This window comes from Onychomys torridus, chromosome 10 (genome assembly GCF_903995425.1).
Source record: "Onychomys torridus chromosome 10, mOncTor1.1, whole genome shotgun sequence".
Lineage (NCBI taxonomy): Eukaryota > Metazoa > Chordata > Mammalia > Rodentia > Cricetidae > Onychomys > Onychomys torridus.
In genome coordinates this window covers 61,262,085-61,286,759 of record NC_050452.1, presented here as the reverse complement: position 1 = coordinate 61,286,759, position 24,675 = coordinate 61,262,085, and the positions used below count along the sequence as shown (strand labels likewise).

The window sequence follows — 24,675 nt, the reverse complement described above, 5'->3', positions numbered from 1 at the left end:
GAAAAAAATGGCTTATTTAATCATATTGTGAAAATGAGTCATAGATGTTAATAGCTTGAAAGACATCAGGAACCATCTAGTCAGTCATCACTACAGACTGAATCCAAAATTCAGCTAGCTACTCAAATGGCCTGATGAAGTCCCAGAGCTCATTAAGAACAGGTGTGTTGGGTCCATTTGTACAATTCTCCTCCCCACATCACTACACATTTCTATTTAGTGCTATTCTTTTGGGGTACATATATCCCTCAGGTCTCCACTGTGTGACCCCAGTTCTTTTGTTTTCATTCAAAAAAGCCAATGAATGTCCTTTCTGCTCTGTCTAAATCTGTCCTTGCTAGTCTTTCCCTTCCTCTTCCCTTTCCTTACCCTTCATCCTTTCTTTTCCTCCCCACAATGTCTCTCTCCTTTCACAACCCCTACACAGGTATGTGGGGGGGTGGGGCAGGGGGAGGGGTTTATAAGGAAAAGCAGCGAATGTACACAGGCGATAACTTAGTGGCTGCAGCTGAGGTACATCCTGTAGCAGGAATCTTAAAAGTTCTTATTAATAAAATCAAACCTGAGGCCAGTTATTGGGGTGAATGCTGAAAGATCAGAGAAGCAGAAAAAGCCACAGCTGCCTCACATGGCCAACTTCTCAGCTGATCCTGTTTCCTCAGTCCTCGCCCCAATGGCTCTCAGCTGAACTGCTGCTCCAAGGCCTAAAAGCTTAGCCAGCCAAATGCTTCTAGTTTCTGGTCCTCACACCTTATATACCTTTCTGTTTTCTACCATCACTCCCTGGAATTAAAGGCTGACTTTCTGGGATTAAAGGCATGAGTCACCATGCTTGGATGTATCCTTAACAGATGGATTCCTGTCTCTGGAATGCTAGGATTAAAGGCGTGTGCTACCACTGCCTATCCTCTAAGTTTAATATTGTGTTTGTTCTGTCTCTGACCCCAGATAAGTTTATTAGGGTGCACAATATTTCAGGGAACACAATACCACCACAACATCCTGTCAGGCCCCTAAGGGCAGGCCAGTACAGATGCCTAAATGCTAACACGTAGTCCATTTGAGGGCACTAATCCATTTCCATCTCCATAATTTCACTTATATATTTTAAAATACCATGTCTTCTTCATGGACTCACCCATTTGGTCTTTTTCTTTTAACAACAATGGCATATCTGCGTCTTGCAGTTGTCTGTGTTATGAAAATCCACTATATCTGATATTCACAGAACCACTATTGGTTTCCTTTGATAGTAACATCCAAAGTAGACCATACAGAGAACTGCACAAAACACATCACTTCTTTCACTTTGTTTTCTATCTATCTACATGGTTACAATTCATGTGAGTTTCTTGTTTTTCAGTCCATTCTATTAGTCTCATCACTGGCACATCTACAACCCTTGCACATAATAGAATAATAGATACACTAGAACCTAGTTCTGCCTTTTGATTTGTTTTCTTTTCTGCGGTTTTTCATTTGCTATTTTAGTTTTTCTGGCATCCTATAGGTTATTTGAGCATCTTTTAGATTTCTGCTTGATTTCCCTCTAGTGCTTTTGAGTGTCTCTTTTTATACACCATTTTGTGGTTGTTACACTATAGATTCATAATTTGTCATAGGCTGCTGGTGGTGACATTTCACCTCCATTTTTATCTCATTTTCCCTTGCATTTATAATAGCTGTCTTCAATCTTTTCTCCACAGGCATTGATGATCACATAAGACTTAACTATGATTCAGCCATAAAAACGTAAGTTAGAAAGCAGAAGGAAATGAGATCTGTTGTCTTTACTAATGCCATTCCTCTTTCCATTGTTTTTCTACATTCCTGAAGTCCCAAGATTCCTTCTTTCGCTTCCTTTTTCTCAAAGAAAATCCTTTAGCCATTAGGGTGGGTATACTAGCAAGTCTAATCATTTTTGCTTTACTGTTTATCTCATCTAAGAATCCTTGCTATTCTATTCCAACATCTATTTGGCCATGGTTGGCACTAATTGAACGTCTTTTCTCATTGTGGTTTACTTGGGTCCCCCTTTATTGAGTGATTCTTATATCCTTGGTACTCTGGTGATTTTATTAGAAGATTCTGGTGCCTATAGATCTACTCCAACCCAAGGCTTTTTTTTTTTTTTTTAAAAGCTCTCAGGCAGCATGATAGGTTTAGCAGGAGGGTTCCAGGTCTACTTGTATAGGCTAAAGCTGTAATTTGATTATTCTTGCACAAGAGACTCAGATGATTTCTGTGTCTTTGGACAATGGTTTTATTAAGAAGTCAAATTTCAGAAGTGATCTCCTGTGCCAATGCGTTCAAGACTAATCCCTGCTTTCTCTTCTATCAGGTTCAGAGTAACTGGGTTTATGTTGAGGTCTTTGATCCACTTGGACTTAAGTTTTGTACATTATGACAGATAGGGATCTATTTGCAGCCTTCTACACGTTGACATCCAGTTATGCCAGCACCATTTGTTGAAGATGCTTTCTTTTTTCCATTGTACAGTTTTGGCTTCTTTGTCAAAAATGATATGTTCATAGGTGTGCGGCTTAATGTCAGGGTCTTCAGTTCAATTCCATTGGTCCACATGTCGGTTTTTATGCCAGTACCAAGCTGTTTTTATTACGGTAGCTCTATAGTAGAGCTTGAGGTCAGGGATCATGATGCCTCCAGAGGTTGTTTTATTGTACAGGATTCTTTTGGCTATCCTGGTTTTTTTGTATTTCCATATGAAGTTGAGTATTATTCTTTCCAGGTCTGTGAAGAATTTTGTTGGTAATTTGATGGGGATTGCACTGAATCTGTAGATTGCTTTTGGTAAGATCTCCATATTTACTATGTTAATCCTGCCTATCCATGAGCATGGGAGATCTTTCCATTTTCTGACATCTTCAATTTCTTTTTTTCAGGGACTTAAAGTTTTTGTAATATAGGTCCTTCACATGCTTAGTTAGAGTAACCCCAAGGTATTTTATATCATTTGTGGCTATTTTAAAGGGTGATGTATCTCTGATTTCCTTCTCAGCCTGTTTGTCTATTGTATATAGGAGGGCTACTGATTTTTTTGAGTTGATCTTGTATCCTGCTATGTTGCTGAAGGTGTTTATAAGCTCTATCAGTTCCTTGGTTGAATTTTTGGGGTCACTCATGTATACTATCATGTCATCTGCAAATAGGGAAAGCTTGATTTCTTCCTTTCCAATTTGTATCCCCTTAATCTCCTTATGTTGTCTTATTACTCTGGCTAGAACTTCAAGTACTACATTGAATAAGTATGGGGAGAGGGAACAGCCTTGCCTTGTTTGTGATTTTAGTAGTATTGCTTTGAGTTTCTCTCCATTTAATTTGATGTTGGCTGTTGGCTTGCTGTAAATTGCCTTTATTATGTTTAGGTATGTTCCCTGTATTCCTGATTGCTCCAAGACCTTTATCATGAAGGGGTGTTGGATTTTGTCAAATGCCTTTTCTGCATCTAGTGAGATGATCATGTGGGTTTTTTTTTTTTCCCTTTGAGTTTGTTTATATGGTGTATTACATTGATGGACTTTTGTATGTTGAACCACCCTTGCATCCCTGGGATGAAGCCTACTTGATCATGGTGGATAATGGTTTTGACGTATTCTTGGAGTCTGTTTGCCAGCATTTTATTGAGTATTTTTGCATCAATGTTCATGAGGGAGATCGGTCTATAGTTCTCTTTCTTTGTTGTGTCTTTGTTTGGTTTAGGAAGCAGAATATTTGTAGCCTCATAGAAGGAAACACCAGTAGCACAGACACTGAGAGAAACAATCAATCAATGGGACCTGTTGGAACTGAGAAGCTTTTGTAGAGCAAAGGACACGGTCAACAAGACAAAACGACAGCCTACAGAATGGGAAAAGGTCATCACCAACCCCACATCTGACAGAGGGCTGATATCCAGAATATATAAAGAACTCAAGAAATTAGACATCAAAATGCCCAACAGTCCAATTAAGAAATGGGCCATAGAACTAAACAGAGAATTCTCAACAGAGAAAGCTCAATGGCTGAAAGACATTTAAGGAATTGCTCAACATACCTAATTATCTGGGAAATGCAAATCAAAATGACTCTGAGATACCACCTCACACCTGTCAGAATAGCTAAGATCAAAAACACAGAAGACAGCTTATGCTGGAGAGGATGTGGAGCAAGGGGAACTCTCCTCCACTGCTGGTGGGAATGCAAGCTTGTACAGCCACTTTGGAAATCAATATGGTGCTTCCTTAGAAAATTGGGAATCCATCTCAACCAAGACCCAGCTATACCACTCTTGAGCATATACCCAAGGAATGCTCAATCATACCACAAGGGCATTTACTCAGCTATGTTCACATCAGCAGTGTTTGTAAGAGCCAGAACCTGGAAACAACCTAGATGCCCTTCAACTGAAGAATGGATAAAGAAAATATGGTAATATACACAATGGAGTACTACTCAGCAGAGAAAAACAATGACATCATGAGGCTTGCAGGCAAAGGGATGGATCTAGAAAAAAAATCATCCTGAGTGAGGTAACCCAGACTCAGAAGGACAAACATGGTATGTACTCACTCATAGGAGGATACTAGATGTAAAACAAAGATGACTAGACTGCTACTCACGACTCCAGGAATGCTACCTAAAAAACAGGACCCTAAGAAAGACACAGGGATCATCCAATGACAGAGAAATGGATGAGATCTACATGAACAACCTAGATGAGAGTGGGAGTAATGAAGGGCAAGGTTCGAGAGAAAGAGAGCTTAGGGGAGCAGGAGATCCCAGCTGGATCAAGAACAGAAAGGGAGAACAAGGAATAATGGATCATGATAAATGAAGACTACTTGAGAACAGCAAGAAGCAAAGTGCTAGAGAGGTCCCCAGAAATCCACAATGATACACCCACTGTAAACTGCTGGCAATGGTCGAGAGAAAGCTTGATCTGACCTAGTCTGGTGATCAGATGGCCAAACACCCTAACAGTTGTGCTAGAACTCTCATCCAATAACTGATGGAAGTGGATGCAGAGATCCATGGCCAGGCCCCAGGTGGAGCTCCAGGAGTTCAATTATTAATTATTGAGACCAAGATTGGAAAAAGCACAGGGACAAATAGCCAAACTAATGGAAACACATGAATTATGAACCAAAGGCTGTGGAGCCCCCAACTGGATCAGGCACTCTGGATAAGTGAGACAACTGAATAGCTTGAACTGTTTGGGAAGCAACCAGGCAGTGGGACCCGGACCTGTTCTTTGTGCATGAGCTGGCTGTTTGGAACCTTCGGTTTACACAGGGACACTTTGCTCAGCCTGGGAGGAGGGGACTGGACCTGCCTGTACTGAATCCACCAGGTTTAAATGAATCCCCAGGGGAGTCTTGGCCCTGGAGGAGATGGGAATGGAGGGGAGGGGCTGGGGGGAAGGTGGGAGTGGGGGTGGCAGGGGGGAGGACAGGGGAACCCATTTCTGATCTGTAAAATTAAAACACAAATATAATAAATTAAAAATAATAACCATAAATTCTAGTTAAAATAAGAGAGAGTATTTCACATATACACAAATGTGTATGTAAATTTCTTTTGTTATCATAAAATTCCAATGATGATTCATGAGTTAGAAAGTTTCAGTTCTCTGGTCCACTCTTCATGAGTTAGGATCCTCTTACCTCTGTTCTTTCTATGTGACTTGATTTACCTTCATTCTTCTCTGTCTCTTTTCTTCCTTATCAACAAGGACATACAGTTTTTAAAGTACATTAAAGAGAAAGTAAAGTCCATACTCTAGTAATAATTGATACATAAAAAAATACTTATGTTTCTTATTGTTAAACTTTGGTTTACAGGAAGCCCATCTGGTTCAATAGATAATCATAGGCTATACACAGGAAATGGATATTCCACATATCTTACAGTATTGTATTTTGTATTTAAATAAAATAAATTTATTAATTGAAAAATGCTTTGAAGAATTGCATTTCAGAGACAAAGAAATGGAACACTGGTAGATAATAGTGAGGAAGATGTTTAGTTCTTGGCCACGGAGAGGCCACTTTGGAGGCTTGAAACCTATTTTCAAAACAATCTTTCTATATTAACATAGGAAAACATAATCCAATCTATTGATAATCACCTCTTTGGATTAAGATGAAGGTCCATAAACTGTGGGCAGCTAGCCAAATCATACTTGTCCCCTACTTTTGCTTTTGCTCCTGATCTCAAAAGGAATTGTTAGTAACTGTTGCTTTATTATTAACTTGACAGGAAATGCCTCTTTTGAACCCTATTTGCATAATTCTGTCAACTTTACAAAGAAACATTACATAAATCTAACTAAAATGCATTTGCTACAAAACAAATGATCAATCATTATATTTTAATTTCATTAATAAGGCATATGTGGAAATGTGTTTTCTCATACGACTACAGGATGCCCCTGATTTTGCCTGCTTGCATGAAAAGCTTAAAATACTAGTTGTCTCTTGACACAAAAAGCTTGTCAACTCTTGCACTAAGACATAAAGGTGACCATTTAATGAATAATGTCATTTTGGCCATCAAGTAGACATTCACTTTGAACTTGATTTTTCCAATAGTGGTTATAAACTGACTTTGTTAATCTGTGTGTTTTTTATCTAAAACATATAATATTATCTTTGGAATTTAAAACAAAATATTGATTTTGAGCTTGTGTTTGATAAGAATGAATTTCTTTGTAATTGTAGCTGTGTATTATGATCCTCCATGAGGAAGATCAGCATTTTTCAGACTAGCATAAGACTGCCCCAGGAGGTACAAAGGGTTCCAATCCTTTCCTTGCTAACTCATAAAGATTTATGTCTTCCTTGAACAGGCAAGAGACATGATTAACCTAGCAGAGTCAAAAGATTAAGCAATTTAAAGCTATTTGCAACACTGTATCTCATTTTCCTCAATAGTAAAAATCTTGAAACTTCTGCTGTATTTTCTCCCTTGGGATTTTTAAATGTCAATGTGTTTTTTAACCTTGAATCTTGGGGTATTAAGTATCTCTCTCTCTCTCTCTCTCTGTCTCTCTCTCTCTCTCTCTCTCTCTCTCTCTCTCTCTCTCTCTGTGTGTGTGTGTGTGTGTGTGTGTGTGTGTGTGTGTGTGTGTGTGTGTGTCTGTCTGTCTGTCTAGCAGGCTTTCTCTGTGTAGCCCTGGCTATTCTGGAACTCATTCTGTAGACCATGATAGCCTCAAACTCAGGGATTCCCCTGTCTTTGTTTCTCAAGTGCTAGGATTAAATATGTGGTGCACTACCACACGGGATTTACTTTAAGTATCTTTCTTTTTATTATTTTCATTGCATATTTTTCTATCAAACATGTTTTCTTTTGTTCTTGCTCAAGTATTTTCATCATGCCTTTCTCCAGGAAATTTTTCATACAATATTATTCTGGTGTGTGTGTGTGTGTGTGTGTGTGTGTGTGTGTGTGTGTGTGATGTATCTGAATGTCTGCTATAGTGTGGATTTGGACGCCAGAGGATAACTTTGTGTTAATGGCTGTTCTTTATCAGAAAACAATCAAGCTCAAGGTTTCAGGTTTATACAGCATATGCATTTACTCTTAGATCTATCTCACAGTCCTCTCTCCCAGTATATATATATGTATATATATATATATATATATATATATATATATATATATGTATAGACATAATTTTACATGTAGAACACATCATTAAAATATACTCACATCTTAGAATTTGAGAGGCAGAACATTAGGACAAATTTGAAGAGTGATTTTTGGCATCAAATTAGAACTCCAATTTCCTGCTGCTCTTTGTCTCCAGAAATGTGAACAATTGAACGGATGCCCATGAGTATCAGTTTTCTCCAGTGTTCAGTTATAATTAAGAAAAATGTCTTTAAGTAATATCATTATTGTGAGATTGGAAAGAGCTAATACGTACAATGTGGTCAATCCAGTGTTTGAAACGCAGGTATCTCTCAGTAGTTATATTATTGTGGTAACTGGGAAGAATTTCTGGTTCCACTGGTCTCATCTCAACATTAAAACAACATTATTACAAATAAATTAGCTGAAAATAGAAATTCCAGTTGGCAATATCTGAGGTTCCTTAAGGGTCCCTACAGAGCAGGCACATTAAGGGCTCAGTAAAAGAATACTACAAGAGCTTGGCATGGCAGCACATACCTTTAATCCTAGCACTTGGAAGACAGAGGTAGTTGCATCTGTGTAAATTCAATACCAGTCAAGGCTACACAGCAACACCTTGTATCAAAAAACAAAGCTGGGCAGTGGTGGTGCACACCTTTAATTCCAGTACACAGGAGGCAAATACAGGCGCATCTCTGTGAGTTTCAGGCCAGCCTGGGCTACAGAGGCAGATCCAGGCCAGGTGTAAAGCTACACAGAGAAACTCTGTCTCGAAAAACAACAACAAAAAAACTAAAACAAAACAAACAAACAAACAAACAAAAAACCTCCCCAAACGACAAAATTTTAAAACTTGCCCCGGGAGTAGATATCTATTCTTCTGATACAAATATTTCATGTATAAATATTAATAGGATAACAGAATTATGACCATTTATTTAGTAAGTACTCAACTGCAAGAAGCCCATGTTGTTTGGTCGGTATTATCGTGATCTTCACAAGAAAATTAGAGACCACTATTCTCGTGATAGGTAACAATAAACAGGATAAATATATAAATATAATGTAGCTAATTAGTTGGGACATCAAAATTAAGGGAGGTTGCTAACAAGGTCTTTCCAATTCTAAAAGCCATGTCCTTAGATAATGAAATGAAACTAGATTCTGTGGTTTCTGTGGGGCTGGAGAGGAAAATATTTTGGTGCCCTCTAGAGGTGATCAGGGATGTGCACCTGTCAATCCCTGGAGATGGAAGGCCATTTAGCAGGAGCTATTGCCCTTGCCTCTTTTCCATTCCATGCTTAGATGATCCAGATACTGTAGTGCACATCTCTAGACCAGAGATTCTCTAACGTTAGCAAGCATCAAAATCAGTTTTAGGGTTTGTTAGTGTACAGGCTTCTGCTCTGCCGCCTCCAAGTTTCTGATCCTGAGTCTCTGTACTGACTTTTTCAATTCACAAATACAACTACTCCTGAAGATTATACGGCTGCTCATTAGAGGACCATGTTCTGAGAACCATGGAAGTTTAGAACCATCTCCAAGCAGAAGCTCCTGTGGTAAACAGGGTAGTTTTCAAGATGGCTGGAATGCTTTAAACCAGAGCTTTCTACCACATCCTCAGAGGACCATAGAGTTTACGGGGGGGGGGGGGGGGGGGGACTCATTTTGGATGGTTTTCTTTCTCAAAGCATTAGACAGTCCTTGTACCTTAGAGTTTCAGGGGATACACATATTTGGGTGAAAGAGAAGCAGTTGAGGCTGCAGATAGAGAATTCAGGTCCTAGCCACCTCTCAACATTCAATGCACTCTGCCCTCACTGAAAAAGCATTATCTTGGAGCAAGAGAGGAAAACAGCAAGTGGGCATAGCCATACTCCATCAAGTAGCTTGGCAGTGAGTGAGCATGTGACACACTTTAGTCCAGTTATAGTCTATGTGGTATTTGTGTTTCATATTCACATTTCCAATAAAATTACTGGAAGAAAATTAGAAACTTATGCACATTTTACAGCAAAAGAAAATAGTAGTGCCAAACCAGTTAAAATCAAAGAATGGTTCTATGGAGTTTTACAAAGTTGGTCAACGCAATTAATACTGCTTACCTTTGTTAGAAGAGAGCAGAAGTCTTACTAGTATTTACCTCCTTTTTCTAACAATTTTCTTTCCTTACTCCCCTTTCCCATATGCCCTAATATCACAAAGCTTTAATTTTACACTGCAGTTTTTTGACTGTATGCTTTTTTTTTTTTTTAAGTATCTAAATTATCCCTACAATCTTCCACCAATGGGATTTCCTCTTAAAAATAATAGAAACAGGCATGCTGACTGTAGTGGATTCCACTTACTTAATCCAGGTCAGGATTTATGGAGACCTCGTGTGGTGACAAGAGGCACCACAGAGGGCTTTCTTGAGGCTGGCTTCAACAATCAAAGAGAAACTCAGAACTCATTTGGGAGCAACAAAACCTAGGAAGAACTGAGCCTTGAAAGTTAATGTTAGGGATGCATGCAAGGCCTTTAGCAAACATCCTGAAGTAGTACTGTAAAAAGGATGTAGTAATGTTTTTAAAAATGAGAAACTTTGTCCCTCATTTTTTTTTCTTAACTGAAAGTAGTTGATACACAAAAACATTCACTAGTCCCAAACTTCAAGAATTACTTACAATCCATTTTCTTGATGAAATTCATTGGCAACATCTTCTTATGTAAATTTTCATTTAATTAAAATGTTTCCATAGGCATATTTCTGTGTGAATGTTATTCAACCTACTCTAGGTTTTATGCAGAATAAAAAGCAAGCCAGGGGCCAGAGGGAGGGGGAGAGAATCAAACTTGTATTCATGTTGTTGCATCTAATTCCAGTGATAATATTCTGAATGCAGATTAATATTCTTGTAATTAAAATGCACATAGAACAGTGAATCACGTATGGTGGATAAATTCGCACAAAATTTATCTTGCTACCAATGAAGTGTCAAGGTGTGACAGTAAATAAATTAGTGTATCTGAAAGCATGCCTCAACCACATAATTTATTATTATAAAGAGAATTCACTGGTGGTTGGAATCCTTCAGTGACAATTTCTTTTCCAACTGACATGTGTTCTATGTCTCAAGTCATAAGGAATTGTGACTACGGCGTTTCTTTTCTCCTCAGGGAAGTTATGTAACAGACCTTTAAGCTAAAATCTAGAAGGACAAATGAATGCATGGATGTCAAATGTTCTGAAGCTTTAAAAGAATGGTACCATACAAACAAATGACATTTAAATGAATAATCCCAAGAGTTCCAATTTAGTTTATGAGGGGACACCTTGTTTATGAAAATGTCCTCCGAAGGGTTTTTGGATCTCAGTGCAGGCAAAATGACCTGAAAAAGATATCCTGAAAATTTTAAACAGGCCAAAGTAAAGATGTTGGAGAGATTTCAGGTTTCATATTCTTGAATTAAAATACTTATGAGGGGACGTACTAAGTGACAGGTAAATTGTTAAATACCAAAAATGCTAAACTGAACTGGACAGACTTTGTAGTCAGGAGGTAGCAGACATTATACAAATGATAATTTTCTACAAAAACGGCTTTATGGTAGGGGTTTGCACAAATTCCCACCCACCCACACCCCGGAAGAATTCCATGGTGGACTGTGACTGGAGGAAAAGAAGATGAGGAATTTAAAATTAAGTGAAGAGGCTGTCTCATTTAGATGTTATCTCCAACCTATAGAGGCATTGGTTTTTGCTGAGAGAGCCGGAGATGGTGGCTCAGACATCACACTGAAGAGACAAGAAGAAATCAGGAAATTTCACTTTCCAAACAGTGTGTGTGTGTGTGTGTGTGTGTGTGTGTGTGTGTGTGTGTGTGTGTGTGTGTTGGGGGAGGGGGTAATCCAGAGACGCATTGAAATAAGGGGAATCTTTCAGCAGAATGGGTGTTGCTAGGATTTATTTCCCCTTTCCTTTACCACAGCGACACATTCAAACCTTTGGAGTTGTAGGGTTCCATATACAAACTACCCCCTTGGTGTGGTGTTTTCCAGTAAGTGACAGTAAAGAAAGGGTTTACGGAAGAGGGTGGCTAGGATGGCTAGCAGGAAAGTTGGAAAACATTATTTCTAACTTGCTAAAACTCTGAACTTTTAAGCTTCCCAAAATACACGTGTGTGTGTGTGTGTGTGTGTGTGTGAGAGAGAGAGAGAGAGAGAGAGAGAGAGAGAGAGAGAGAGAGAGAGAGAGAGAGAAGAGAGAAGAGAAGAGAGAAGAGAGAGAAGAAAGGAAGAAGGGCAAGAGGGAAGGGAGGGAGGAAGGGAAAGAGAGAAAGTGTGCGCACTCGCGCAGGCAGATCTATTTCAGTAGGATATTTTGTGTGTGTGTGTTTTAATTTAAAATCATAATCTCGCTGTTTCTCTCTTGCAGCGTGGCAAGCCCAGAGCGATCCCCTTCAGGATCGCGCCTCCAAAGCCTGCAGCATAGGCGCTGTCGGCTCCATTTATTTACGAGCTGCGTTCAAAGCCGCCCTTCTCGGCTTTCTCTTCCTGGGAACCTCGGTCTCGAGTGGGGGGGGGGGGGGGGGGGGCTGGAGGGGGGCTCGGGTCACCTTTGGGGCCAAGGAGTTGAGGGGCGGGGACCCCGGAGCCTCCTTCTTGAGACAAACTTTGCCCCAGAGAGGGAGTCTGGGCTCGATCAGGGGACGCCCGGGACGCGCGCCGCCGCCTCCTCCGGGCGCTAGCAGCTTGGGCCTCACCTCTCCCGGGCTGGCGAGGTGCGGGCTTTCCGCGCGCGTCCAGGGGGCGGGGCGGGGCTCGCGGGGGCGGAGCCAAGGGTGGGTGCTTCCCGCTGCTATATAAAGGCCGGCCACGGCGTTAACTTCGGACTTGGGTTTATTTATTTGCGGAGCGCCTGGACGGCGGAGGTTGCTGGAGGCGGCGGCTGTGGCTGCCGCAGACGGTGGTTAAAAAAAGGAGGAGGAGGCGGCGGCGGCGGCGAGGGATGGGAGCGCCCAGGCTTCGGGGCGCAGGCCAGAGCTGCCGAGCTTTTCAGGGGCTGCGGGAGTACTGAGGAGGAAGGGGAACGTCCCGGGGGCCCACAGGCGACTCCAGAGGCCCGGGCTGGGGTCTTTTTGTTCGGCTGCGCTCAGCGCCCAGCAGCCAAAGCGGACAACTCGAGTTACAACAACAACCCACCTTCCAGCAGCCCAGCGAGACTTAGGCAGCCGCGTCCGTCCTATTGTTTAGACACTTGCCTGGGGCTCCGGAGCGCCAGTCCCTGCTCTCTGTCTCCGCCTTCTCTCCCCCTCCCACCTTCCTCCCGGGAGCCGCCGGCGCCGAAAGCTTCCCCGAGAGGGGAAGGGGCTAGAAGCTAAGCGCTGCCTGGACTGCGGTCTCCGAGTCAGGTGCAGCGTCCGGGGCCAAAGCAGCATCTCAGCGTCCGCGGTTGGACTCCTCCCGTGACAGTGGGAGACCGGATCCAACGCCTGGGGAAACTTCCTGCACTTTGAGGTTGAGGACCCACTTGCAGGGGCTGTCTGGCGGGTGGCTGAGAGGCTGCGCACCTCAGGACATCGCTGCTGTTTCTTCTACCTGTGCCGTCAGGTGTGTGCGGTGGAGCTGCGGCGGCGTATCCCGGAGACCAGAGGGGGCTGACAAGAGCGCGGACACCCGACTGCCAGTCGGCTGTCGCCTGTGATCTACCTGGGTAGCAGATCCCATTCTCCCGCCTATCACCTAGTATACCCACCCGGGCATACTAGCAGAACTAGGAGCGCGGACACCTAGCCTTTGCTTTGCTTCTCCTGGCTTGCCTGTCTGCGAGTCTTGCCCCAGCCAGTTCCCACTCAATCTTTCTAGGAGCTCTCGCTCTCCTACTAAACTTGGCTTCCTGGATTTTTTTTTTTTTTCTTTCCCCTGCAGAGGTGCGGACTAGTTGGATATTTCTGCAGGGCTGCAGCGGTCCGATTGCCCTTTTGTCTCTCTGTGTGACCTCAGGGGCAGGCCCTGGTGCAGAGCGTCGCCAAGGACGCCAGGAGGGAGGCGGGATTGCCTAGATATCCTCCAGTGAAGTGCATGTGTGTGTGTGCAAGACATCCTTGGCAGTCGGGAGGCGGCGAAGACGGGTTGGGGCTGCTGCTGTGCCGCAGGAGTGAAGAGGCCCTGTGAGCAGAGCCCTGCGCCCCGCAGCGCCGCCCGGCGCCCCCAGAGCTGCGTGAACACCCGGTGCGCCCCCGCGCGCGCGCCATGCCCAGTGTCTCCGAGGGCTCTGCTTTGGACCTGCCAGGCCCTTTCGCCTTCTAGCTTCAGGGAGCCCAATTTGATCAGGGCCACCATTACTATTGAAGCCCCCTCCTCAGCCTTGCACTCTTCCAACTGGAATCGGATTTGCTAGAGGGTCCGGTCCGGTCCGTGGGGTCAGAAGCCCTCGCTTGTCCTCAAGCAACCGGCCCCTGCATCTTTGCCGTCATTTCGAGTAGGAGCTTTTTTACCGCCAAGTTGAAGACGCACTCCGTCCTCACAGCTGCTTGGGGTCTCCTCGCAGTCTGATCTGGGCCTACTGAGATTCAGGATCTGAAGTTGCCCACGGATCTTCTGCTCTGCTCGAAAAGCGTGGAAATCAGGGGAAAGGCGTGTGCTTCTGCCAGCTCTACTGCCTTATATTACTGTTCCGTATTACTGTGTGTGCCCAGCGTCAGGCACCGGGCCTTGGACACTGCCCAGTTCTCACCCAACAGAGAGCTAAAGAGAAGTCCCTCAAAGCAAAGAGCCTGCTGGGGAAGATGAGCAGCATTGGCTGGCAAACACTGTCCCTGTCGCTGGGGTTAGTGTTGTCAATTTTGAACAAGGTAGCGCCGCAGGCTTGCCCGGCCCAGTGCTCCTGTTCAGGCAGCACGGTGGACTGTCATGGGCTGGCACTGCGCAGCGTGCCCAGGAATATCCCCCGCAACACCGAGAGACTGTGAGTACGGGCGCTTCGCCCACCCCGATTCTCCTTCACTCCCCATCGCGGTAGCATATCCCCAAGCGTCCAGCCTGGAAAGTCCACGTGCGGTTGAAACCAGTTCTGGGGGCAGCTCTCAGAGGCTCTCCAGCAAGCACATCCCAGGGGTGGGCCCTCTGAAAAGGTGAAAGATTGGCGGGCACTTAACTGGGAGGAGCCTTTGCCAAGGAAGGGCGGATCACTGGCAGCTACGTGTCCTTCCCACCCTCCCGCCCCCTCCCCCTGCCACTTGCGACTGCCTGTGGACTGTGGGCCAGTTCTTTCTGGCTGGAGAGAGAGGCGCCTGGGACTAGAATTCAAGGATGCCCGGGGCAAGGGAGGTGTGACTGTTTCCCAGACTCTGCAAAACGAGTCACCTTGCAGTGTTGCAAACATGGGTTATCTGAGGACCTTGTTGCTTCAGACTGGGGCAAAGGGAGGTGGCAGGCTGCTCAAAAGAGAGAAGCTTTCTCTCTCGGGCTTTGTGTACCCTTCTAAATACCGAGGGGAGGTGGAGTCTTGGGGTGTCCTGGGGATCTTTGCATAGTCTGTGAAGGATGAGTGTCCCAGTACAACAAGAGTAGGCTCGGTAGCAACACGCCTCATCTCCCCGCTACGACTTTCTAAAGCCCCTCTTATTTACAGGGAGGAGGCGGCAACAGTAGCGTCCTTAAGCGAATCCACTTAGGAGACTTAAGGGAGGACTGCGTCCCAGGGCTTAAGTAAAGTTAGCATTGCTCCTCTTTCTGGAACCCACTGGGCCGGGTCCAACTGCTTTAGTGACCCTGTGGCCCTGGGCTGCCCCCTCCAGCTCTCCCCGCTGCGGCTGTGTGCCCTCGGGCACCTTGCTGGCAGTCTGTGAGCTCCTTCACGTGGTGGCAGCTGCTCTGCCTACCCCTCTTCGCGCTCTGCCGCCCGCAGACATCCCCGCCTCCCTGTCTGCGCCAGTCTTTAATGAAGAAATAAACGCAGATCCGGGGATGACTGCCCACGCGCTCCTGGTGGGACACTTCCCGAGTTAGGGAAGCGAAGCGCGGAAGCCACTCTCTTTGTGAAGCGGAGCCCTCTGCCACGAGCCCGGGATGCGCCAGGCTCTCCCGGTTGCGCATGGGTCAGGCAGGCGCGGGTGGCTTGGGCTGGTGTGCCTTGGTGATTGCGCAGAGACTCGGGTTCTTTGCTAAAACTGAGTTAAGGTGCCTTAAGGGGAGACCCTAGGACAGGACCTCTGTACTCAAAGTCATCAATGCCAACACTTGCCCTCCTCTTGGTTCATGCCCCCCCCCCCCCCCCCCGCTTCCCCCAGCCTTAGGGTCTAAGTCCAGCACTTTCTTTTTTAGGAAAGGTTTGCCAAACCCCAGCTCCACTGGGGCTCCCCCTTGATTATTTCTCTAATCCGTCGGTGCCCAGCTAGTTGGGGCCTTTCCCCGCGCTGGTGTCTCATCAGGATGTGATCCAGCACATTTATGTGCTGTTGGGGTCGGGATCGCCAGAGATAACAAATAGTCCTAGAAGGACCCCCACGACTTTAGAGACAATTCCAAGCGGTTGGTTGGGGAGAAGGGGGAGGGGGCTAGGGAAGATGAGAAAGGCTAATTTAGCTCTCCTCATTGCACGCCCTTCAGAACAGTGTAAACACTAACTTGTCAAAGCACTGGGTTTCCAGAAATGGCTGTGGAGTACCTAGTGGTTGAGAAAAAGTCCTTAGGAGAGATTTGTGGCGTTTTCAGGAAACCACATACTCAGTGCTTGTTTATAAAATTCTATCGTTAGCAAAGTAAACACTTTAAATACAGATTTTAGCAGGAAGTTTGGAAGTCCAAAGTAAGAGAACTTCCAGAAAGGGACACAGTGAAACCTCCCAAAGGCTAGTTTTATTGGGAATGAATGAGACCATGCAAATTTAGTCGTTGGCCAGAAAAGAAGGTTGTGACTGAAGAAAAAGTGGTGCTGAAACGGAACAAACATGCCAAATCCTACTTCCACCATTCTTCCCACCTGTGGTTGAATCTACAGTCACAGTGTGGGGACTGGGGACGCAATAAAGAGTTCAGCCCCCCAGCGACTTAGAATTGTGGGGAGATGAAGGTCTTTGAGGTGCTGCACTCTCCCTGACACACGCTTTTCTTTGCCTCAGGAATTCTGGTGACAATGCTACCTCAAAGTGTTCTAATTTTAAAAATCTCTCTCAGAATAGTACATTTTTTTTTCTTTCATTAATCTTCCTGTAAGAAAATTCTTGGGGGCTGTGCTAAAAATAAAAACCAAACTGTGCAATACCTCAGTAAATAAATACCCACAAGCTTTGGGAAACCTAAATAGAAGGCACACACACACACACACACACACACACACACACACGCCACAAACACACAACAAAAGCTACGGCTTGTGATGACATCATCACTTCATTTTCTTGTCGTATGTCAGCAAGAATTCTGTAAACATGAGACATTTATAAACTATTATTTCAAAGACTTTGTTCCCTTTGCTCTCCAGCTTACTTTTTAAGCCACACTAATTGAATTAAGGGTTTTGTTTTCCGTAAAGCTCCAACATGCTTTAAGCTTTACTTTGTTAGACCAAATATGATACAAATCAAAAGGAACTTTCATTTTTTTTTTTTTTTTTTTGGTTGTCTCTTAGGGATCTGAACGGAAATAACATCACAAGGATCACGAAGACAGATTTTGCTGGTCTCAGGCACCTCAGAGTTCTGTAAGTGTCTTCTCCCTCCGAGTCCTGAGAGTTTTGTTTCTAAGATGGCTTACTTAGTTATAATCACTCAATGTTCGGAGATTTTAAAACTTTCCTGAAGACAGGAGCATTAAAAAAATAAAATAAAATAAAAATAAAACACCATCACCACCACCACCAACTGAAGGTCATCTTGTATTTCTTTTTGTTCTCCACTGTAGAACTTTTAGTGAAACTTGTGCTTTTGAGAGTGGATGAGTGATGGGAGTAACAGTAGAAAGGACCTCAGATCTCCACTTTCAGGGCATTCATTACACACAGAAATGTAGAATCACTATTTTCACTATACAACCAAATAATGCAAGAAATCTGATGCTTCGAGGACTTAGATTTGACTGGGGTGTGTGTGTGTCAGTAGATTGCTTTCTCTTCTTACAGAAGTAAAAGTATCCAGATTTCTCTTCTGCTAAGAAAAAGTAGAGAAACACTTTAACACTAAAATCATGCAACCCCCTTTTCAGCAGGTTTTGTGGAGTGTTTAAGTATCAACTATATTGTTCTCATTTGGGTTGTCGTCCTTACTTTGACGTTTTGTAACTGATATTCATTGTTACTACACGATTAATGCACTAATTAGTGGTTTAAATTAGCTGTGAGTTAACCATTAGTTGAGTCAATATTATGTAAATTTGCATTACTCCACAGGTTTGTAAATATTTATACCCAGTGGCCATATATTTTTGACTACTGTGCATACCATGTTACCTTTTAAGGGCTTATTTTGATCTTTATGACATGTGCCAATTGGTGATGTGGATCCACAAGTCAGAATTAAACCATGCATGTGCTGAGCTACTAAATTTCTTAATTAGGGACACCAGTGAAATCAGTAGAAGAAAAAAGCTCTCAAAGGATAGTTTCCACTATCAACGTACGTTGGAGTTTAAGGTGTAGATTTTACTTTTCATTAGTAACGTGTGAGAAACTTCTTTAGTAATTTTTAAAAATCAACTCCTGTGGTATGGAAGCTGCTTTCCCTCTCTGGGTTCTCTCACATTTGCTAGTGACTCAGTACAGAGCAAAATATACTGGGAAAGTGAGGGAGTCTGTCGGTTTTTGGCTGCTAGGTCACAGCCTCCTCAGAGGGCAACATTAAGAAGCCTGTTATATTTTGCATTGCAGCCAGCTCATGGAGAACAAGATCAGCACCATCGAGAGGGGAGCATTCCAGGATCTTAAGGAGCTGGAGAGATTGTAAGTCTTTTTAGTTCCAAACCTATGACAGCATGTCTGTACGTTTAAAACCACTTGAGTTTCAAGGATTATGTCTTCAGTTTCATGGCTTAGCTTTTAACGTTTAAGAAGAAAGGGCACAAATAAGTGTTTTCCAACGTCAAAGCGAAAATCCCTGGGTAAAGAACATGAACTTGTATTAAAGCATAAAAGTTCAGGGCTTTCCTAAGATACTTATTTCCTTCATAATCATTGTTTTAGCACTAAAATGGGTACATGTGTTCATCTCTGTTATCTGTGGTTTTTGCAGAAAGAATGGCTGGAAATTGTATTTGCATTCATGGTCTTTTATGGAAAGAGAGGCTTGGCTAAGAGCCTTGTAAACATCCATGTTGTTACAGTGTGCACTGTTGTTGAAGCTTTAGAATATTTAAAAAAGGGATTTTTGAATGATTTACGTTTTTGATATTTAATACTTCCAGTGAACCTTGATAATACTTGCTACTTCCAATTCTATTTAAATGTTTTCTAATAGCTTCTAAAATGATACAGCTGGGAAAGGTAAGCTACAGATTATTAAGATAGGGATGTGTGGTCATTCATCACATTCATCACGTTTTTTTTTTTTTCATGAAGTTTGAGAGTAGATTTTGCACTTTAAAAAATATTTAGACACAAAATCTTATAGATATAAGTGTTAACTGTTATTGTGTTCACAGAATATATATTATTCACATTATATATATGTATGTATGTATAATATAGGAAATTTATATCTGAAATCAGAGAAATTATAGACTCTGTAAAATTAAATATGATTTACAGATTTCCGGTGTCTTGATTATTCAAGTTCAGTATGTTTTCATTTTTAGGGCAAGCAAAAATCTGTATTAAAAGCACTAATAATTATTTTAAAAAGTTTCCATGCCTGCCCTAATAGTCACTTTGGCAAAAATAAAATTTATACTTCTATCTAAATACGTCAATTTTTGACATAGCATATATTCAGATTCACTGGGCCCAAGAGCAAAGGTTAATTCTGTCGTTGTTTAAAAGTGGAAAATTGGCCTGTAATTTTGTGATAGATTTGTGACTATTCAGCCTAAGTTTTTATTGCCTCAAGCAAAGCATCATCATGTCTACTATATTTTACTATAAAAATCTGTCCATTACACTGTAACTGTGGAATAATACATAAATTGATTTAGGTACACTGAGATATTTTCTGAGGAAGTGAAATCAAGATAAATATTTAATGGAATCCACACCCAAGTTCTTATGTTTGTGACCTATGTTGAATATATAAACGTACTCTGAAAGCATTTATTCTTCAGCTACTTCCTAGATGTTTGTCCATAGCTGATAAACCTAGTGAGTAACTCTCAAAGATATTTTAAACTACATATGTTTTAAATGTATTGAAACAATTTAGATGAGTAGATATATAAATGTTTATTGGAACATTAGCAATTTTGTTGAGTGTCTTCTAGTCATATTATGGTTCTAAAATTGATTTAAATCACAGGATTCTTTGGTGTTTTCTGCAGCTCACCTTCACTTGGATTGTAATTTTAAATCTTTAGGAACATACCAGCAATGCACACTTTTTCTTATTTTTTAAAGCCACCTCAGAATTTCATATGAACTCTCATCTGAAATAAATTAGCTCTTCCCAAAAAATCTTACAGATGCCATATAATCTGAAATTTGATTAGAGTTGTAAGCGGATACTATTTTTGACTTTTACTTCCCCCGAGAATGTCACTTCATCTCAGAACAATTTTCTATTCTACAAAGACTAAGTCAGATGTTGCAGGGTGGGAGGAGGCCTTGTAATTTTGAATGAAAACTAATATATATGCAAGACTTCTTTAAATCACCCCAGCTGTTGGCTGAGAGCAAATATTTCATATTTGTGAGGGAAAGCTGAGAAAATTCCATTTGTTTACAACTGCCAAGTCCATCAGATGGAAGCGCTTTGTTATCTGACAGCCAATTCATCTCCTTGGGACTCTGGAATTCTAAGCCATTTCTTAGGAACATTGTGGATACACTTTTCAAATATTTATTTTTAAATATATTAAATGCCAAAGAAGTTTTGCTAAGAAAGGCATTCAAAATCATTGTGAAAAAGACTATTTTAATTTTCATTCAGTTTATTTTTTAAGAAATAAAAATATAAAAACCCCACCTTAGTTTGTGAGTTTCCTATTCTAATTACTATGGCTTATAGCATCTATCCTTATTTTATATAGAGTCATTATTATTGTCACACAAATTGTTTTCTCACAAAATTTCAAGGGGCAATGTAAGAAACAGAAAATAATCAATGGATTAATGTTAAACATTGGATTGTATAATCTACATGTTTGTCAATAAATTGGATGCAGAATTGCAAATTGAACTCCAAATTGTGAAAAGATGCAATAGAAATAGTTTATGTTGTAACAGCCATTCATGAAGTAGAGCATGACCTCAGTGTTTTTTTTCTTTGTATGTAAAACAAAACAGAATAAAAAACGTCATCTTTATTCACTTACAAGTTATGGTTCTGAGTTGTTTTCATTTTAAAATGATAACAATAATAGCTTTTGCCAGTGTGAAGGTATTTTGTGAAAACTTCAGAGTTAGGCATTTTGCATAATGTTGGTGAAGTTTTAACTGGATGAGGAAAAGACAGATCTGAAAATTGTAAATAACATCTACACATTTTTCTGCATTTGGTTTTAAATTTGTAAAAAGAGGAGGCCATTTTAAATTAAATGTTGTGAGATTAGAAAGACATACTTGTAAATCAAAGCACTGTCAGTGCAAAATAGATATTCTTCACTTAATTAAATAGATGTGGTTAAAAAAAAGTGTCAGTCAAAATGTTAAGATGCCCTTCCTTCCTCCTTGCTCCCTGCTTCCTCCTTCCTCCTGTCCTTATTCCTTTACTTTCTTACCTTCTGAAAACTTTTCTCTTCCTCCTGTTCCTTCCTTCCTTTCAAATCACTTCCTTTTGCTATGGGGAAAACAGCATCTGATGATGAAGATTTCATCAGCATGTGGTTATGGATCACTGTGAATGGGATAGTTTTTAATGGAATTTGCCCCCCTATCAGCACATGTTGGCACAGTTGCTGCCATACTCCCAGGCCTGACATGCGCCATGCCAGGGTGGGTGAATGGAATGCTTTGTTTTGTCAGTAGTATTATTTATCTGGGGGTGGGGGTTATGGAGAATAGTCATCATGCACACTGCAATACAGCATCTTCCTATTGTTTGATAAGAAAGTTATAGAGGAATATAATGAAATTATTTGACCAGCTCACCCAATCAAAATCAATTAAGCAAAAACCAAAGTACATACAAGTAAGTTACAGCAGGAAGTTAGGATACTTGAAGTGTGCTATTTCTTATACTTCACGGAAGACTTCAGTCTTATTTTAAAAGCTGTTTATTCAAGGTATATAATGTCTTAGTTTTCTTTCCTTCTTTCCTTCCTTCCTTCCTTCCTTCCTTCCTTCCTTCCTTCCTTTTTTCCTTCCTTCCTTCCTTCCTTCCTTCCTTCCTTCCTTCCTTCCTTCCTTCCTTCCTTCTTTCCTCCCTCCCTCCCTCCCTCCCCTCCCCTCCCTCCCTTCCTTCCTTTCTTTCTGTCTCTGTCTCTTTCTCTCTTCTTCCCTCTATCCCTCCCTCTGTCCCTCTGTCCCTCTTTTTCTTTTTTTGTTTTTCCAACACAGAAATTCCACAGGCTGCTGAAACCTGTGCTGCTCACTGGCTATCTATTCACAGCTATGGTCATGCTGTACCCATTGAGTTCTGCTCTTTGGCTTCTTATGGCTGTCTGTGGGGACTTCAGTATTCTACTGTTAAAATCAACTCCTCTCATCTTGAAAATTTTCTTAAAACATGAGTGGAATAATATTGGAAATTTTGATACACTGAAACTGTCAAAATAAAATACACATTTGTCTAGCTTATGTTCCTGGGGCAGCAGCAGCCAGGAACGGGAAATTGTGGCTTTGTGTGGACATCCTAAGTACCAAATCCTCATCCTACAGTAATTACAGAAGTGGGAAGGCACTGTGGATGGGTAGACAGTTTCAGAGTGTGGGCTATATGATGCTGTTTTAGACTGTGCTGATGAGGGTAGGACAGAGAGACAGAAAAAGAGAGGGGAGTGGGTCTGAATGAATTCTCTAGCCATCCAGGGATTGTGGCACCTTTTTAATATCCTCTGATGGATCAACTGAAAAATTCTCATCACTTGTGTTGTTGGTTGTTTCTCTAGCCACATATAAACTCAACTCCATTCTAAACTCAGAAACATTGGACAAGAGAGACTCCCACAGACAGTGAATTTCAGTTCTCCTGTGTGATCTTTATAACACAACTTCCTCTTTAAAAATCTTCTGTTTACTTTTCTTCAAAATAGGGATAGTTATTAAGACCCATCTCTTCCATCAATACTACAACTGTCTGTTTTTTGGACAAATACTTCATTCAAATACTCCTGCTTTTCTTCTCTTCATATTTAAGTAACATTTTTAGTTCTAGTGGTTTTGCCACTGGATGGTTTGCTTAAAGAATATAATTCTATAATATTGTGATGTAGCAATGGAGGAATCCTGGGAAATAAATCTGATAACTTAAATATTTTGAAGTTTCCACCAAATTCATAATCATGAAACTCCTCACTTTTTAACATAGAAATTTAGATCCCTTTAGGATAAAGGTTCTATTTGAGCAAACACTGTATTTCATGAACAAATACTTAAAAGATATGTTTTCCTATATTACGGTACTGAATTTTTCTTTTTGACATGAACATATCATTTATAAACAAGTCACAATGTGAGGCTGAAAGCTGTGTCATACACAGTGGTTGTATTGTAGGTTGTAACACATGAGTTCAAGTGGAGAAAATGTTGTAGAACAGGTCTGAAGGATAGCACTGTTTATCCTGTTTGTCTAGGCTATAGAGGACCCCTCTTCCCTCTAATCCTGAAAGCTTATATGCAACCAAACACATACATACTTGTTATTGTAAAGAGAATCTCACTACGCTAATCTCTGTGGCAAAGAATCCAAGTTCATCTCAAGGGACTCTTCTCTGGTATGTTACACCTTAGTTTAAAATCCCTGTTGTTAACTTCATAGACATTTTTTCCTTAAAGAAATACATCAGAACTGGAGTATGCACATCCCATAAAGTAAAAATATGCTAAATGACTGATAGTTGTGAAATGCCTCAGTTCTGATGCATGTCTAAGAAATACATGGACTATTTTAAATTGTGCTACTGACTGTGATCTTACGAAGCTTTCATGAGAGGGTGCTGCTATAAGTTTAGAGGAACAATCACTGCAATGTGTTTTTATGGGCACTGAAGTCAAAGGGTGCTAAGAAGACACTTTGCCACTGTGGATTACTTTATAAATTCCAAAGCAGCAAAGGGTGTTTATTTTTCCCACATCTGTTTTGGGCTCCTCCTTTGTGACACAGTTTGCTGGACGCTGTTTCCTTTATGCTTCCTTGAAATGAGGAGTTTAGTTTGCACTGTTTCAGTGTATTTGCGGAAGCAGTGAATGTCAAATATTTTCCATTTAGTTCTGTCTTTCATTGCTTTTGGATACCTTTCTGCTTGAATTATGCCTTCCAGAGTGTGTTTCACAATCTTGCATAGAAGGGGAGCTTTTTCTTTCTCTTTCTTTCTTTCTTTCTTTCTTTCTTTCTTTCTTTCTTTCTTTCTTTCTTTCTTTCTTTCTTTTTCTTTATGGATGTTATACGAATTGTCCTGTTTTCAAAACAAGTTATATCTGCTGGACAGCAGGGGACATTAGTAATAATGCAATCTTTGGGACAAAAAGGTTGACTTCAAGTTATGGGTGCTGAGTATCATTTTAAAATGCCTTCTACACAATCTGTTGCCTTTCCTCTTTATAGCATCCATCCACCCTGGGATTCAGGAAGACTGCTCTAGTGCAGAAGTTATGCCACAATATTTCAGATTGTGATGATAATGGTATTCATGTGGACTATCTAGCCATTCTTTCTTTGTGGTGCCTTGTAATATCATCTGCTAGATCACCAATGCAAAGTACTCATCCCTTGTATTGCTGCTGGTGTTGTCTAGCTAAGTATGAACTCTCCTCCG

The 24,675-nt window shown here is 41.5% G+C and overlaps 1 protein-coding gene across 11 annotated transcripts in view; it reads left to right on the top strand.

Moving 5' to 3' along the window:
• Positions 1 to 12,527: 12,527 nt before the first annotated feature.
• The window catches only part of Slit2 (slit guidance ligand 2), a 344,297-nt gene continuing 332,149 nt past the window's right edge, over positions 12,528 to 24,675 (top strand). For all 11 annotated transcript variants that reach the window (XM_036200674.1, XM_036200672.1, XM_036200673.1 and 8 more), the window contains exons 1-3: positions 12,528 to 14,587; positions 17,252 to 17,323; positions 18,485 to 18,556. In XM_036200674.1, coding sequence (XP_036056567.1) covers positions 14,409 to 14,587; positions 17,252 to 17,323; positions 18,485 to 18,556 — 323 coding nt within the window. In that variant the 5' untranslated portion in view covers positions 12,528 to 14,408. The remainder of the gene's footprint in view (positions 14,588 to 17,251; positions 17,324 to 18,484; positions 18,557 to 24,675) is intronic.